The sequence below is a fragment of the Halichondria panicea genome, chromosome 16, assembly GCF_963675165.1.
Source record: "Halichondria panicea chromosome 16, odHalPani1.1, whole genome shotgun sequence".
Taxonomy (NCBI): domain Eukaryota; kingdom Metazoa; phylum Porifera; class Demospongiae; order Suberitida; family Halichondriidae; genus Halichondria; species Halichondria panicea.
The window spans coordinates 1,645,140-1,659,632 of NC_087392.1; the positions used below are offsets into that span (position 1 = coordinate 1,645,140).

Genomic DNA, 14,493 nt, shown 5'->3' on the forward strand with positions numbered 1-14,493 from the left:
CATTTAAACACACTTACTCCAGTACTAAAATAGAATCTAACCTCTAGAAAACACTAGCAAATACATAATGTTGGAAGTAATAAATGATGTGTACATGCAGCTAGCTGTATCTGTACACAGTTGCCGTAAAAACCTGAGAACACTGATGGTCATACTCGATAACACTCACCCTCAGGGTCAGTCTCCCCCTGGTCTGAGCTGCCACTGGAATCAGATGAGCTCTCGTACACCATCACAGCATCTCCTCTCTCCTCGCTGACCTCTTCTGTTGTCGTGATAATAGGAGGTTGGGCCGGTGGTGGTGGCAGTGGTAGTGGTGGGGTATCCTTGGTGTTGGACTCAAGGTCCGGTACCTCTATATTAGTGTGGTCCAATAGCCAGGCTATGAGTCGCTCCAAGCTGCTGCTCTGGATCTCCTGTGGAGTGAGGTGGTGTGGTGCGGTGAGGAATCAGCTACTAACACACACACACACACACACACACAGCTTTACCTTGTACCTCTAGCGAATGCACAACGAGATAAAAAGCTACATGTAAGTAATAAAGAAATTAAGCTATGTATCTAAATGAACACAAGGTCCTTTACATAAGTTTGAGGTGGTTCAACTCCAGAAGGAACAATGATTATTATTAAAGATACTGATTAGTTCGAGGTGGTTTATGATATCCAAATCCTACCTGTATGGCGTACTCCACATGGCGTCTTGGGAAGCCCATCTCCATGATCTGTGAGACCACGGGGGAGGGAGGAGGTGGAGTGGGAGGCTTCGTCTGTCGAGGTGTGGGAGCTGGCCTGGACAATACTGTAGCAGCTGTGCTCTGGGGTGCTGGTTTCTTAGTCACCACCTTCTTCTTGGGGGCCTTGCTGTCAAGTGGTGGAGGCTCCTCCTCTTCAGGAATGGAGAAAACTGGTTTGTGGACCTCTGAGGCCAAGAACTGACACACTGAGACAGCTGCAGCCTGGGAAGAGAATAAGCTTACATGTACAGCAAAGAAACATCAACAGTGTTACATTTCCAGTACTCAAGGACAACCGTGTATTGGATTGAATGCCACCATTCCTACATGTAGTAAAAATCTGAATTTCACAGCACAGCTGTATATTTATAATTATTCATTGAATTACAACACCTTGCATATGTACTTCTACTGTTACAGGGCAGTGAATACTGTACCTCCAGTTCATCTCTGCTGAACATGGCCTTGATAGGGGAGGGTCTGGTGGCGGCACTGAGCAGCTGCTGGAACAGACTGTACTGGTCCCCCTCAGAAGAGGCAGGATGGGCCATGATTTGGCGGAGGTTCTCCTGCTGACTAAAGAGCACTCTGGCTGCCTTTAAGAGACCCAATCGAATCTGCTCCTGACGCAGCAGGGGCACGTTGATACACTCACCTACAAGGAACAGTAGCTATGGGAACAGCACAACACACATGTACCACACACAGATCTCTAAATACACACTGTTACAGTTTGGCAAAAATGTGGCTGATACTTTATAAGAAATGTGTAGTCAATAATAACTATGAGCAGAACAGATTGTAGACTCAAAAGATCACGCACCTCTCAGCTATAGGAATACAATACCTGGTATTTCTTTGAGGTCAGAGTTATTGACTGGTACAAAAGGTTTACTGGGTGTCTGTGTGAGGGAGGGTGGTTGAAAGAGTGACCCAGAGAGTGCAGAAGCGTAGCCGTGGGAGGGGGAGGAGCTGGCCAGACGTACCAGACTGCTCCAGATACCCATCACGGTCTGACTCATCGGCAACTTGTCAACACAGAAACTTAGAACAGGCAGCTGAGGATCATAGCAAATAGAGATAGACGTTATGCAAAAGTACTTTTCTAGATTGCTAAAGACGCCAATGCAACGTCATAATAGTCAGTAAATTGACAACATTAATTACCGGTTTTAAGAAGTTCAGAGTGCACATCTTGGCGCTCTTTCTCTCATGGAATAGCACAATGACTCGAGCCTTGCTCTCGATCTTGGCAATTGTACCCTTGCCCAACTCCTCGTGTTGAACCAGCCCACCCAGCCGAGGCCGAGTGTCCAGTCCACCAATCACAGTCAAGACAGCCAGTACGGGACCATGGATACGCACGTCCTCCTCAAGCTGCAACGACAAGAACAACAGTATTTACATGTAGCTATAGCTAGGAGGTCGGATAGTAAGCACACCATACGCTACAAAAGTAGAAGACCTTCCATATTCAAATTGTGAGACCAACCTGTCTTTCCAGCGTGCTTTGGACGAAAATTTTCTCGGCAGACATGATCAGTTTTGGAATGTCCTGCAAATTTACACCAATGTACTGGTTGATGAGCTGGTTCCAGGCAGGAAGTGGGTGGAGTCTCCTCAGCAACACCACAATCTCCTCGGCTATGGTACTGCTCTCAGAGGCAGTGAGAGAGGCATGCAGTTTGAACTTCCTTATACAACGACCTACACACACACAGTAAAGAGAAAGGTAGTGTTAATTTAAACAAGATACCTACAAGCTAGAGCGATTAGTAATTCTGAAATTGAACACACTACGGTAACAGCACAATAGTCAATCAGTTCAATGGCTTCAATCATGACTGAACGATGAAGCTACTATAATTGCAAAACATATGGTGTCCTCCGGTATAATATCTCTCACCTTTCTTAAAAGGTTTCATGAATGGTGAGTTGCAGAGGACGAGCACTTCTCCGAGGAGACAGAACAAGTCACCCACCAGCTTCTTCTGTTCAGTCATGTTCTGCCCCGCCTTCCAGGAGGGGGCTACTGCTCGTAGCAAGCGCAGAGTCAGCACCTAGAGGAGGGTGGGATTAACAGTTACTAACTACATGAATCTTTGAGGGACAAAAACTTAAGACTGAAGCATCAAATTTTGGAAATAAATAGTGGACACTCTCACATGATATGACATGACATAACATTAACTAGCCTCGAGACCGTCTCTATTGCATGGGTGATAGTGCACATGCGCGAACTGAGTTACCCAGAATCTGGGTAACTCGTATACTTTATAGTAAACCTTTGTAAAATTATACCGTAAACTAGTTTGTTTACTAGTTTCTTTCTGTATTAATTTTAAAAATACTTGTCTCCTGTGAAGTTGTGACTTATGCTCTCTATTGCGTTGTCGAGAAGGCTTGCACACTAAATCTAGTCTGAAGCCAGAAGAAGCTCTCATTTGTACAGAAACCAAGTTCAAAACATCACACGACTATCCAACCATTATAGAGGTAGATGAGAGCCTCTTCTGGTTTCAGACTAGTGTGCAAGCCTTCTCGACAACACTATAGAGGGCCACAGCTAGCTAGCTAGGCTACAAAGTTTCATATACATAGTAGATAGTACATGGGCGTGTATGGACCACGCCTATCATTAATTACACATGCAATAATACCAGGCCGTATTTTAATCGGCCTGGATTTGAGGCTAAGCATTAACCTGCTTGAGTAGTGATCTTCCAGTAGGGTCTTGTTTGTTGAGTGGGGATGCCCCTGTTATCACCTCCATCATCAGCTGTACCCACTGAGGTGTGCAGAAGGCCTGTCCGGACAGAGGTAGTGAGCTCACCCCCCTCAGGAAGCCCAGGGTGGCCCACGCCTCGTGCTGCACAGCTGCCACCTGGTTCATGTGACTCTCTGCTCTCAGCTCTGGAGACAAAGAAAGAAAGAAGATAGATATAGCCATACAACTAGTGCTACACTGGTTAGCTGAATAAGCTGCAGAAAGGGCAAGATAATTCCTAGTACTTATACAAATACTCAAAGAACACATCATACACTTATTCATACTGTACATAGCAATGATACTTACCCTTCCTCTTCCCACACTGCACAATGTGGTGCATGAGAGCCACTACGGAGGAGGTGGTGCGAGGATGCAGCTGTCCAGCATGTACCCCCACACCCACCACCAGGCTCTGCAGTAGACACACCCCCGCCTGGAGGATGAGAGAGGTAGGAGCATCAGCTGCCTCCATCCCCCTCGCCATGCCGACCTTGAGGTCAACGTCTGCGGGGGCGTCCTTGATATCTCCCTCTTTGGGGATGGGCTTGACCTCTGAGGCTGCTAGAGTGAGGTCACATTTCTCCTCCATACGGTACGAGTTGATTAGCCCAGTGTCCCAACGCACTCGTATCCACCCGTCACTACCCAGCTCACTGATGATGGTTCCCTCACTCGGTGTGGGGCCGTCCTGGGGGAGGAGGGGGAATCAAAATAGCAATCTATTCATCCTGAGCAAAATTTGATATAACACAAATAGTCCAAACTCCTCCCCCCAAAGTTTAAGGCACACTACACGTAGGAAATGTTGCTCACCTGATCACCCCACTTCCAGTCTGGTCCTCGTATCACTCTCGTTCCAATACGGAAGTTGGTGACAACATCTCTACCAGACAAGTTGGAATGACTCTGCCCTGCACTCTGAACCCCGTCACCCCCAAACTCCTCCTCTTCTTCACCTTCATCAGGCGGGGGAGACCCTGTGATTAAGAGCAGATAATAGTAATCTACTTAATTATGACCTTGGTCAGTATAGCTACATGCACTTGGAATATTTGTAGCCTCTTCATGAATGCAGATGACCTTACTAGGGGTTGGATGGTCTAATCTCAAACGTAAGTAGAGCAATTATGCCAAAGGGATTCTACTGCTGACACATGTACAAGTACCATAAAGCCAGGATCAGTTGGAAAACAGAGCAATTGTGCAACAGTAACTACACCTACAGTGAGAGTGAAACAAGCCACTCCCACCCACACTCCACCTGGACTCACCAGCTAGTCTGATGACAGACTGAGCTAGTCCCATTAGACCACCCGTGAGCAGGGAGGACAGATCCACGGCCGAGTGCTCTCCCGTCAGCATCGCCAGGTGGGCCAGCAGGAAACGAGATGTGCTAAGAGAGCCCAAAGAGAGAGCACTCTCTACAAATGCAGCAGATTTCTCATCTATGTACATTAAAGGAGAAAACAAACGGTTATAAAGTGTGATAAAAGGTAGCTAAAGCAGGGATAGAATAAACTATAAACATGCACACTAAAATGTATGGCTTAATAAAAGAGGTGATACTATTCAAACGAGGTTTCAATACTTAGGAAATCATACAGACAGACATCCAGATGACCTACCAGTGGTTTGCCTGAGGGAGAGGTCAGCCTCCCACACAGAGCAGCGTAGACTGTTGACTGTCCACTCCTCCAGGCACTGGAACTCCAGCTCCAGGTGTGTCTGGAGGGAGGGTGTAATGCACTCCACATTGGCCAGATAGTGAGGCTTTGTCAGGCTGAGGGGGGAGACAGGCATGGCTAACAACATGAGCTGATTCAGAAGAGGGATAGGGCATTCTAGACACACACACACACACACACACACACACACACACACACACACACACACACACACACACACACACACACACACACACACACACACACACACACACACACACACACACACACACACACACACACACACACACACACACACACACACACACACACACACACACACACACACACACACACACACACACACACACACACACACACACACACACACACACTAATGCTTCTTGAGTAGCACAACATCTTACAAGAGAACTGTAGCCCTGCTAGGATCTACATGTACATGTACTACCCAGCGTATCAATAGTCATTAGTGTGTGTACCTTTCACCAGCTCCGACCACGCCCAACCATCCACAGATGGTGCTGTACTTGACAGAGCGGAGGAGGCTTTTTTGGCCAAGAGTCTGTAAGAGGTATTTGACTCCCTCCAATCGCATGCTGGCCCTGACGGCTTGTCTCTTGAGGGTGGTGTGCAGAGAACGTATGTCCACTTCATCAGTGAGAATAAAGTTTTTGATTTGAGTGAGGAGGGTGGTGTGAGGGGAGGAGCCTCCTTTACGCTCACGCAACCACTTGAACTTCCGACTGCTTGCTATCTCATTGCTCATCTCATTCCATTGGGAGCCCTACAGAGAATGTGGATTATGTCATGTACGTAGAATCAGCTATAAATGTACTGTTTGCAGACTCTACACACTACATTGTGCATGGCAGAAACACAGGTCCTAAGCTCTATATATTCTAACCAAAAGACCCTCTCTAGATGCGAGTCTAACCACACCGTACCTCCTTCATCTGCCCTGCCTCTATCGAGTGCTGTCGCAGAGCTCGTTCCATAAGTGTGTCAGTCACGCCCTCCATGAGTTGGGGGGAGCCCAGGGACGTCTTCTCAGACTGACTGCTGATTCGTCGCCACTCCAGCACACGTTGAGTACACCACCTCCACCTCGAGCGAACACCCTACACAACAGACAGTGTTAGTAGTATATGGTTCGTATCAAAGGAACACACACTTTGTGTACAGTGTAAGTAACTAATCTATAGTGCTGATAAGAATGCGACTAATGGTTGCTCTGAAGCCTATAAGCTAGAAAACACAACAAAAACAAAGAAATAAATGAACTCTCAAGTCTTAGTTAACACATTTGAGTTCTGTACCATTTTTTTACAAATACACAAAAACTGTGTCTCTACAGTGTCTCACCTGAATCCTGTTCTTGTGTAGAATGTTGACCACATTCACCATGGGTGTTCGAATGTTCTCCACGACAAAGCAGCACCTGGCAATGGGCTCCTTACACACATCCTCATAGGAGCAAGAAGACTCTTGATGAGCCTTCACCAGGGACACCTTCGCATCATACACTAGCTTACAAATGTCCGCCAGTGAAGTAGGCAGCTGAACAATAGTTTGCTGTTCGTTGTTGGGCCGTCCTTCTTGCTCGAGAACGTTTAGAGCGACAGGCACTAAATCGTGGAGCTTGATCAGACACGCGATAAAGAGGCGTCCGAATATCTCGATAGGATGGTCTGGCTGTTGATCGCTAAGGGCTATGATGAGGTTTTTCTGACGACAGTAGCGATGAATGATGTATAGGAACGCATTCACTTTCTCGTCTTGGAGGTCAGAGTTCATAAGGCCACAGATGAACGAGCGTATGCTGTCGGAAGCTATAGACGTTTGTCTCTGGTAGGTTTTGGCGAGGACTTCTGATGTCACAGGTCGATTTACAATCTGAGCTTCAACAGTTGATATTGGAGATAGTTCAAAACCGCTGGAGAAGATTTCCAAAGATAGCCATTTTTCGTTCTCCTCTTCTTGTGGTAGTACTGGTAAGCTCTGCACCATGAGACATGCCCTGAGGCCCCGGGTGAGTGCTAGTGTGCGCTCTGTGTCTATGAGGAGCATTCGGGCTGTGGTCGTCTTGCCTGCTGGCACTGGAGGGGAGTCCTGGGGGGCCAGAGGGAACGGGTAATGATCAATCATTTAACTTTTAACTTAAGCTACTAATGTACTTGTACTACACGTTTATCTTTCTACTATACATGAACAAATGCATACACAGTTACACATACAATGCTGCGTATGCTACAGTGTTTGCTACACACAATGCTGATGCTACAGTGTTTGCAGACATACCTCAGCTTCCCTGTACGTGCCAATGAGGTACTGCTCCAAGAGCTCATGAGCAAAGTCCGAGTGTCCTGCAGCGTCAAACTCACTGGAGGCGTCCTTCCCAACACAGGCCAGCAACTTGTCACGGCCACAGGGGAACTTGGTTGCGAATGAGAGGAGATTGTAGACCTTGCCGTGGACCACCCCCCATGTTCCCCCATCTTTGTTGTGTGCGTTCATATCCTCTTTACAGACGAGGGAGTTGCCATGGTTACTAATAGCTGGCTCTGAGGAGGGAGTGGAAGATGAAAGAACAAGCATTGACTCAATCAGATAATAAACGCTACTACTACTGTAACATGCCTATGTACATGTATCACAGAAGTATTACAGCACTGTACATTCTTGTGTGTGTGCGAGGATACATACTTTCAGCCCAGGCCAAGTCCTCAGTATTCTCTTCCTGAGCCTCTGGAGCCAATCGGTTGAAGACGTCCAGTATCTCCACTAGCTGCCCTAGCAATGGTACGCAATCGCTCTCCATTAATGGTAGGGGGACCCTCAAGAGGAGTAGCACCATCCCCACAGCTAGCTCGGGTATCACAAGACCACAGGGTCCAGACTGTAGCACGGCAAGAGATGAGGAGAAGTGGAGGGGACTGATGGAGGCCACTTGTGTTGCTAGGGTGAGTACGAGAGTGGCATGCTTGTGGAGCATGGCAATGTACTTCTTGAGAATGGAGACGGCTCCCTCCACATGACCCAGAGTCACTTCTGGAGGGAGGGGGTGGACTGTTATTATAGCTCAATAATGAAATGCTTAAAAATAGGCATCTCAGCAGATCAGAGAAGCAAGTTACTATGGAGAGTGCAACTATTACCGTGTATATGGGTAATGATAGACACGTCAAGTACAATAATAGTTTAAACATAGAGCTAGAGCTCTACCATCCATTGTTGAGCAACCTTAAACTGCACCCACCTTCCTCCTTGAATGGCAGAGTGTGGGAGTAGATAATGCTGACAATGAGCCTCTGAAACAGCTGCAATAGTTCCATGGAGGAGCAGTCCATAGGAGACTCCACTGTGCCATCACACGAGTCAATGGCTTCAACCTGGAAGGAGGAGGGGGGAGGGGGGGGTCATTTCTTGTATACAGTTACTAATGCCTTAATCAGCTGTGTTAAAATTTGTACAGCTGTACAAGGACAGTACTATTCAAGTTGTAGTCATAGAATGTACATTGTACATGAGTACACTACAATGTATGTACACTGTTACGTGTACAAGAAAAGAAAATTGATGTCATTTGTTTTCTCACAGCATACAATGCAACCTTACCTTTTTGAGACAGGCTGTCTGTTGGCTTGTGGAGTTGCTCAGTAGCTGCTGGACTAGCTGTAGGAGAGGTACTGGGCTTTCCAGGACTGGTTTCAAGATGGCTGCCGGGTCGTCTACCTCGTGAGCAATGGCCGTCAATAGAGCTTTCTCTAGTCCCTGCCCCACCACTAGACTGCCCACTAGGAGACTGGTCATGAACTGACTGCCATCAGGCAACTCCTCACCCAGTACAAAGGCTGTGGAAACAACAAGTTCACAGTGTTAAAATTGCTGCACATGTACAATCAATGCATTAGTATGCTACCTACATGTATTGCATGCATATACATAAATTATATGTACACTGTACACTACATTGAGTACAATACAATGTAGCATAATGATGGTACTGGCTGGGTTGCTCTCACCTTCTCCGCTGGGTAGCAAGCTGGAGAGCATGGCGGCCCTCTCGGACACAGTGGGGAGGAGAAGATCCCACCCTGTCTTGAGCACCTCCTGTGCCGCACTCTGTACAGACTCAAACACTCGACCATTTCTAGCCAGCTCCACCACACACTGCTTGAGAGAGCTCAAGAGGGGGGAGCCGGGGGTGAGTCCAATCTCCTCCGCTGGCGTACCGTCACTGATGGCAGCGTACAGTTGAAGTCGCAGGAGATTTAGGATGGCCACGGCCATACACTCGTGGTCTTGATTGAGGGGGGTGGGGTAGGCCCCGCCTCTCTCGCCAAGGAACTCACAGACTTCACGTAGGAGCAGGTCGATCTTCTCGAATGTAGCCAGAGAGACGTCAAGACAGAAGGGCAGTTTGGTTCCAAGAGCCACCCTCTTATTCTTACAGCAGATGAAGCTCTGGGAAAAAATACAAATGGTAATAAAATTGCAGAAATACGAACACATCTACTATTACTGTAAAAGATTTTTCTAGCCTATACATTTGTATCAGGAATGTTACTATACAATTAAATTATCCACGCACGCACACACACATACTCACCTCGCTAGGTCCACAGCTGACATAAGTGATACTGGACACGCCCTCAATGACAGTGGGTGTGGCCACTGGCTCTCTGCTGGAGACCACCTCCCCACCTGTGTTCCTCCCCCATCCATACAGTTCCCCAGTCTCAGTGAGTGCTAGGGTGTGCTCGTTTCCCACAGCAACATGTATCACCATCTCCTTGGAAAGGGCAGAGACTAGTTTGGGAGTTCTCACATGGTTGTCATCTCCATGGCCCAGGTGACCTGACTCACCCGACCCCCTGTAGGGAAAGAGATACATGTATGGGTAACATCTTTGTATCAAAGATCTATCAACCCTGAAAAGAATGCTGTGAATATGAAAGACAGGTGCCCATAAATCTATAAAGTGGGCTCCTAACAGTTAGACATGCACTCCCCTCCTACACACACTACACTCCCTCCACACACACACACACGGGGCTCACCATGTGTACAGCTTGCCATCGGCAGTGAGGGCCACTGTGAACTGACTGCCACAGAAGACCCTAACTATAGGAGTCTTCAACTGCTTGATTAGGATGGGGCTCTTGCAACCGTCGCTACCTCCTCTACCCAGTTTCCCATAGTCACCATCCCCCCAACTCCACACACCACCTGCACAAGGTGACCTCAGTTAATGGCATACCTTAAGAAAAACACATCCAATAGCAGACAATTATCAGCTTGGGTTTGGCAAAGACAACATATATGTCACTGTATATACACTGAAAATAAGCCACAAAGAATTCGCAGTTTTAGCTACTACAGTCATGTAAGCCTCACCATAATACTCCCTTACCCTTGTTGTCCACGGCAACCGTGTGTCCGTCCCCACTGCTGCAGGCTGCATCCACCACCTTCCGTCCATTGAACCCCTTCACCTCAGTGGGCACAGTCTTGTCATCAGTGCTCCCTACCATACATGCATGTGTGTATGTACTGAACATAAACGTGTGTTCGTGTACATGGGCTATACACACACTCACCGTGACCCAGCCTGCCGTAGCTTCCCTTGCCCCAGGTGAACAGCTGACCGCTCGTGGTGACAGCTGCACTGTGGCTGCCTCCGGTCGCCACCCTGACCACACCCTTCCCACTCAGACTCTCCACCAGGACAGGGCTCTTAGCACTCCTACATGAAAATGCACGATACGTGCAGTACAATCATGTAGTTCAAGTATGTACTGCAGCACGACATTTTAAATCTCTCACACTTTCATGACAAGTACATGTACGCACACGCAACAAAACATGTTTATGAATTCAAGCCACTCTTAGGAGACATACACTGTACATTGTACATTTACTGTATTCATAGCTACTGCATAATAACCACGAGTATCTCTTTATATTCAGTGGGATCAATGTCCGTATTGAATTTGATAGGTTGACAGCATAACAAAGCTCAGTTCATCTGTTATCTACAGCCAATCTGACTCACTTGACTGCATCCCCCAGTCCCAGCTGCCCGTTCTCACCCTCCCCCCAGGAGTAGACCTCCCCTGACACTGAGAGGGCTAGACAGTGACGTCCACTGGGATGAATCACCAGCTGTACAATCTCAGCATCACCAGGAAATGGCACAACCTGGAGGGAAGAAGATTGGATCCAGTCAATAGAAACCTAACAGTAACATCACTATGTACGTGCACACACACACATGCATGATAATAATTAATGCACACGCTTTGAGCTATACATGTAGATTGTAGGCCATACATACAGTAACTCTAGCTGACACAAGATCTTATGTAAGAATGCATACGACATGTACATGAGTTGAACGTGCACAGACACGAGCAATTAAAGCCGTTCATTCAAGAATGCGACTGACTCCCACACTCACCGTGGGAGTGTAGTCACCCTCGCCATTCAGTTCCAGGCTGAACACAATGTTAGCCTGAGAGAGTGCAAAGGTGGTCTTGCTACCACAGGCTATCTCCCTCACTCCCAGCTCCACTAGAGTCTTAGATGGCAATACTCCACCCTGTTTGACCACCCCCTGGCCCCAACGGAATACCTTCACTGGACGTGCCTCAGAGGAGGTCTCAGGGCTCTATACATGTGAAAAATTTTACTCAAACTACGAATACAAAATCAGAGATGCATGACTGTATAGGGTAGACGTTTATTAAGTTGTACATGTAGTAACCTCATGATACAATGTACCTTGTATTGAATTGAATGATCATTCACAATTAAGTGACATACAATTATGACAGGTATATGACATCGTAACCAATAATGATGCTTCCAGTCTTCTGTAAACTTGTATCCATCATTGCAAGCAGGTATGACTCACCATATCTATGCTGTAGTAGGGCTCTGCAATCCTGTCCAAGTGGGACAGTGTTACCGTGGCCACCTGCTGTAGGTCCACCTTTGTTGAGTCATCATTTGGGAGGGTCAGAAACTCCAAATATCGTTTGGTTGGACTCAGAGCTTGTGCCTCACTCGTACCCTCCTCGGCACTCACAGGACGTAGGGGGGTGGGCACTTGATCAAGCCTTCTCAAGAACGGTAGTAGTGGATAGCTGGTTTCGATAGGTCGTCTAGTTGACCCGGAATCTGATGGATGTTTTTCCTTGACCTCTCCAGCTGTGTTAATGTTTCGTGCATTGTCGGGGACACCTGAAAGGCGTAGTAGTAAGAGGACACTGTCTAAGATGTGACTGAGTGTGCCACGTTGGAGGGACAGCTCTAGTAGGAGACTAAGGGCAGCTTGTCTGTCTTCAAGGGGGATTCCCTTCTCTTCTTCTGCCTTGAGTCTGTATTCGCGCGCGCGCGTGTGTGTGTGTGTGTGTGTGTGTGTGTGGGTGGGTGTTTTGTGTACAGGGAGGAGAGAGTCTGTAGTCTAAGCAAAATACTTCGTTACAGTAGGTAACCTGCCATGACTAATTACAGTCAGAGTAGAAATGGGATACTTTGCTGGTGTCTATAGTATTTACTATAAAGCATACTCTCACTCACCCAATGCACACTCCAGACAGAAACTTCATCGTCCTCTCTACAACGTCAAGCCAAACCCGCGATATAGAGTTGCTATCAAACATCAACGCTACCGGTAACTCTTGCAGGATCTCCGAGGCCTCTTGCAACACATCGGTGCAAAGGTCACTGTCCTCGCCCGACCGCCAGGCTCGTTTGAGAAATGCAAATGCAAAAGAGAGGGCAGTTCTGGCACCGACTTTGGCTAGTCCAGCAGTGGCTAGTTCACTGGCAGAATGGGTCTTCACACTAGTTAGCAATGTAGGGGGAAGTGAACAACAATTGAGTTACCACAGTGAGCATGAATACTGATTTCCAAGAAATTTAATGTTTATTATACAAGTCAGTACAAATCATAGCACAGTATAGATACATGAGAAAAGGTAGTGAGATTTCATATGAAACACAGGAAACAACCTCTCTATACTCACATCATGTTCGTTTTTTTCTCAATCACAGGCTCCTTTTTGATTTCAAGTGGTTTCATTCCTTCCTCTTTCTCACTGCCATCTATCTCTTCCTTTTCTTCCTCCACACCCTCGCCAGCTTCAACAACCTCACTCGGCTCGCAAGGGACAGCCCCCTTTCGAGAGAGCGCTAGAATGTAACGCTCCATGACAACCAGCCTATGGTGGAGCCGGCTCAGAGAGGGCGTTGTCTTGGCCGCTTTCTGGGATATGCCTTGTTGCTCAGTGGCTAGAGCTTGTATGGCTTCAGTCAGATGATCAGCTGTCGGCTCCTGTAGACACAATAATTATACAATGGTAGCCGCAACTAATCTAAAAGTGCCAGCCTCGCGTTCACGAGTGTATGTAATTTTCCCGTACCTGTCCCCAGGTCCACTCCTGCAGGAAGTGGTTGAACTGTGACCTCCGAGCAGTGACGGAGTGGCGACCCTCCTCCCTCTTGTCCTTGTTACTGAGACCAGCTGTCGCCATTTCCCCATCCTGCACCAGCTCCCCCCAGAGACAACCCAGACCGTCCTCAGTGAAAACATCCTGCACGTAATGTGAAACTCATACAGATGGTGCGGTACAATATGTCTGCAGTGCGATGCCGGACATACAGGCACAAAGATTGCATGCGCGAAACATACGATGTTGATATACGTACATGCATTAATACATGTAGTGACGTAAAATACATTACCCCCAAATAGTTTAAGTCACATGTAAGGCCAAAACAATCTAGCAATGATTTGAGGGAACACTATCACCTACGTTCAATACAAGGAAATGATTTCTTGCACTTTAATTATAGTGATACTGAAAGTGAATGTTGAGATAGTGATTACCTGGATGTTGTAATCCATCCATTTCCCATCATGTTTTGGAAACGATTGTAGCATCGTCATGGTAGACACCTGTCGTAAGCCTAGAGCAAATGTGTTCTGTCAATTTCATGCAGCTATTTAATCAATAGGGGAGGGAGGGTACTAGGAGGGTACACCCTATTAAAATATCAGCTCATGGCATCAATTTGAGTCATGAGAATGTGGCAGTGGTATCAATACTGACTTACAGAGTATCTAACTTCTTCAGCTTAAACAGAGAGTGTCCAAATGTAGTGTAAGCAGTAGTACATGTTGATCAAGCGATCTCTTTCTGCCTTGTTGTATAGATGCAGGCACAGCAGGAAAGTGGGAATTTCCCTTTCTGTAAACTTCATGTAAAGTTTACACAAGGGCAAGCCCACACA

General features: G+C 47.0%; 1 protein-coding gene across 5 annotated transcripts in view; it reads right to left on the bottom strand.

Annotated features, from left to right (window-relative positions):
* LOC135350661 (E3 ubiquitin-protein ligase HERC2-like) overlaps positions 1 to 14,472 on the bottom strand; it is a 50,408-nt gene extending 35,936 nt beyond the window's left edge. For 3 of the 5 annotated variants that reach the window (XM_064549520.1, XM_064549521.1, XM_064549519.1), the window contains exons 1-32: positions 14,317 to 14,472; positions 14,090 to 14,169; positions 13,623 to 13,793; positions 13,227 to 13,534; positions 12,778 to 13,044; positions 12,110 to 12,575; positions 11,654 to 11,863; positions 11,249 to 11,394; positions 10,794 to 10,939; positions 10,607 to 10,720; positions 10,254 to 10,422; positions 9,803 to 10,067; positions 9,216 to 9,657; positions 8,809 to 9,044; positions 8,450 to 8,582; positions 7,897 to 8,241; positions 7,492 to 7,754; positions 6,556 to 7,302; positions 6,138 to 6,311; positions 5,673 to 5,977; positions 5,134 to 5,288; positions 4,780 to 4,953; positions 4,322 to 4,485; positions 3,815 to 4,196; positions 3,443 to 3,651; positions 2,645 to 2,798; positions 2,231 to 2,445; positions 1,906 to 2,115; positions 1,586 to 1,796; positions 1,176 to 1,393; positions 679 to 960; positions 170 to 416 (exon numbers count right to left, since the gene is read on the bottom strand). In XM_064549520.1, coding sequence (XP_064405590.1) covers positions 170 to 416; positions 679 to 960; positions 1,176 to 1,393; positions 1,586 to 1,796; positions 1,906 to 2,115; positions 2,231 to 2,445; positions 2,645 to 2,798; positions 3,443 to 3,651; positions 3,815 to 4,196; positions 4,322 to 4,485; positions 4,780 to 4,953; positions 5,134 to 5,288; positions 5,673 to 5,977; positions 6,138 to 6,311; positions 6,556 to 7,302; positions 7,492 to 7,754; positions 7,897 to 8,241; positions 8,450 to 8,582; positions 8,809 to 9,044; positions 9,216 to 9,657; positions 9,803 to 10,067; positions 10,254 to 10,422; positions 10,607 to 10,720; positions 10,794 to 10,939; positions 11,249 to 11,394; positions 11,654 to 11,863; positions 12,110 to 12,575; positions 12,778 to 13,044; positions 13,227 to 13,534; positions 13,623 to 13,793; positions 14,090 to 14,149 — 7,588 coding nt within the window. In that variant the 5' untranslated portion in view covers positions 14,150 to 14,169; positions 14,317 to 14,472. The remainder of the gene's footprint in view (positions 1 to 169; positions 417 to 678; positions 961 to 1,175; positions 1,394 to 1,585; positions 1,797 to 1,905; positions 2,116 to 2,230; positions 2,446 to 2,644; positions 2,799 to 3,442; positions 3,652 to 3,814; positions 4,197 to 4,321; positions 4,486 to 4,779; positions 4,954 to 5,133; positions 5,289 to 5,672; positions 5,978 to 6,137; positions 6,312 to 6,555; positions 7,303 to 7,491; positions 7,755 to 7,896; positions 8,242 to 8,449; positions 8,583 to 8,808; positions 9,045 to 9,215; positions 9,658 to 9,802; positions 10,068 to 10,253; positions 10,423 to 10,606; positions 10,721 to 10,793; positions 10,940 to 11,248; positions 11,395 to 11,653; positions 11,864 to 12,109; positions 12,576 to 12,777; positions 13,045 to 13,226; positions 13,535 to 13,622; positions 13,794 to 14,089; positions 14,170 to 14,316) is intronic. The other 2 variants (XM_064549523.1, XM_064549522.1) reach the window with 1 other exon arrangement.
* Positions 14,473 to 14,493: the final 21 nt, after the last annotated feature.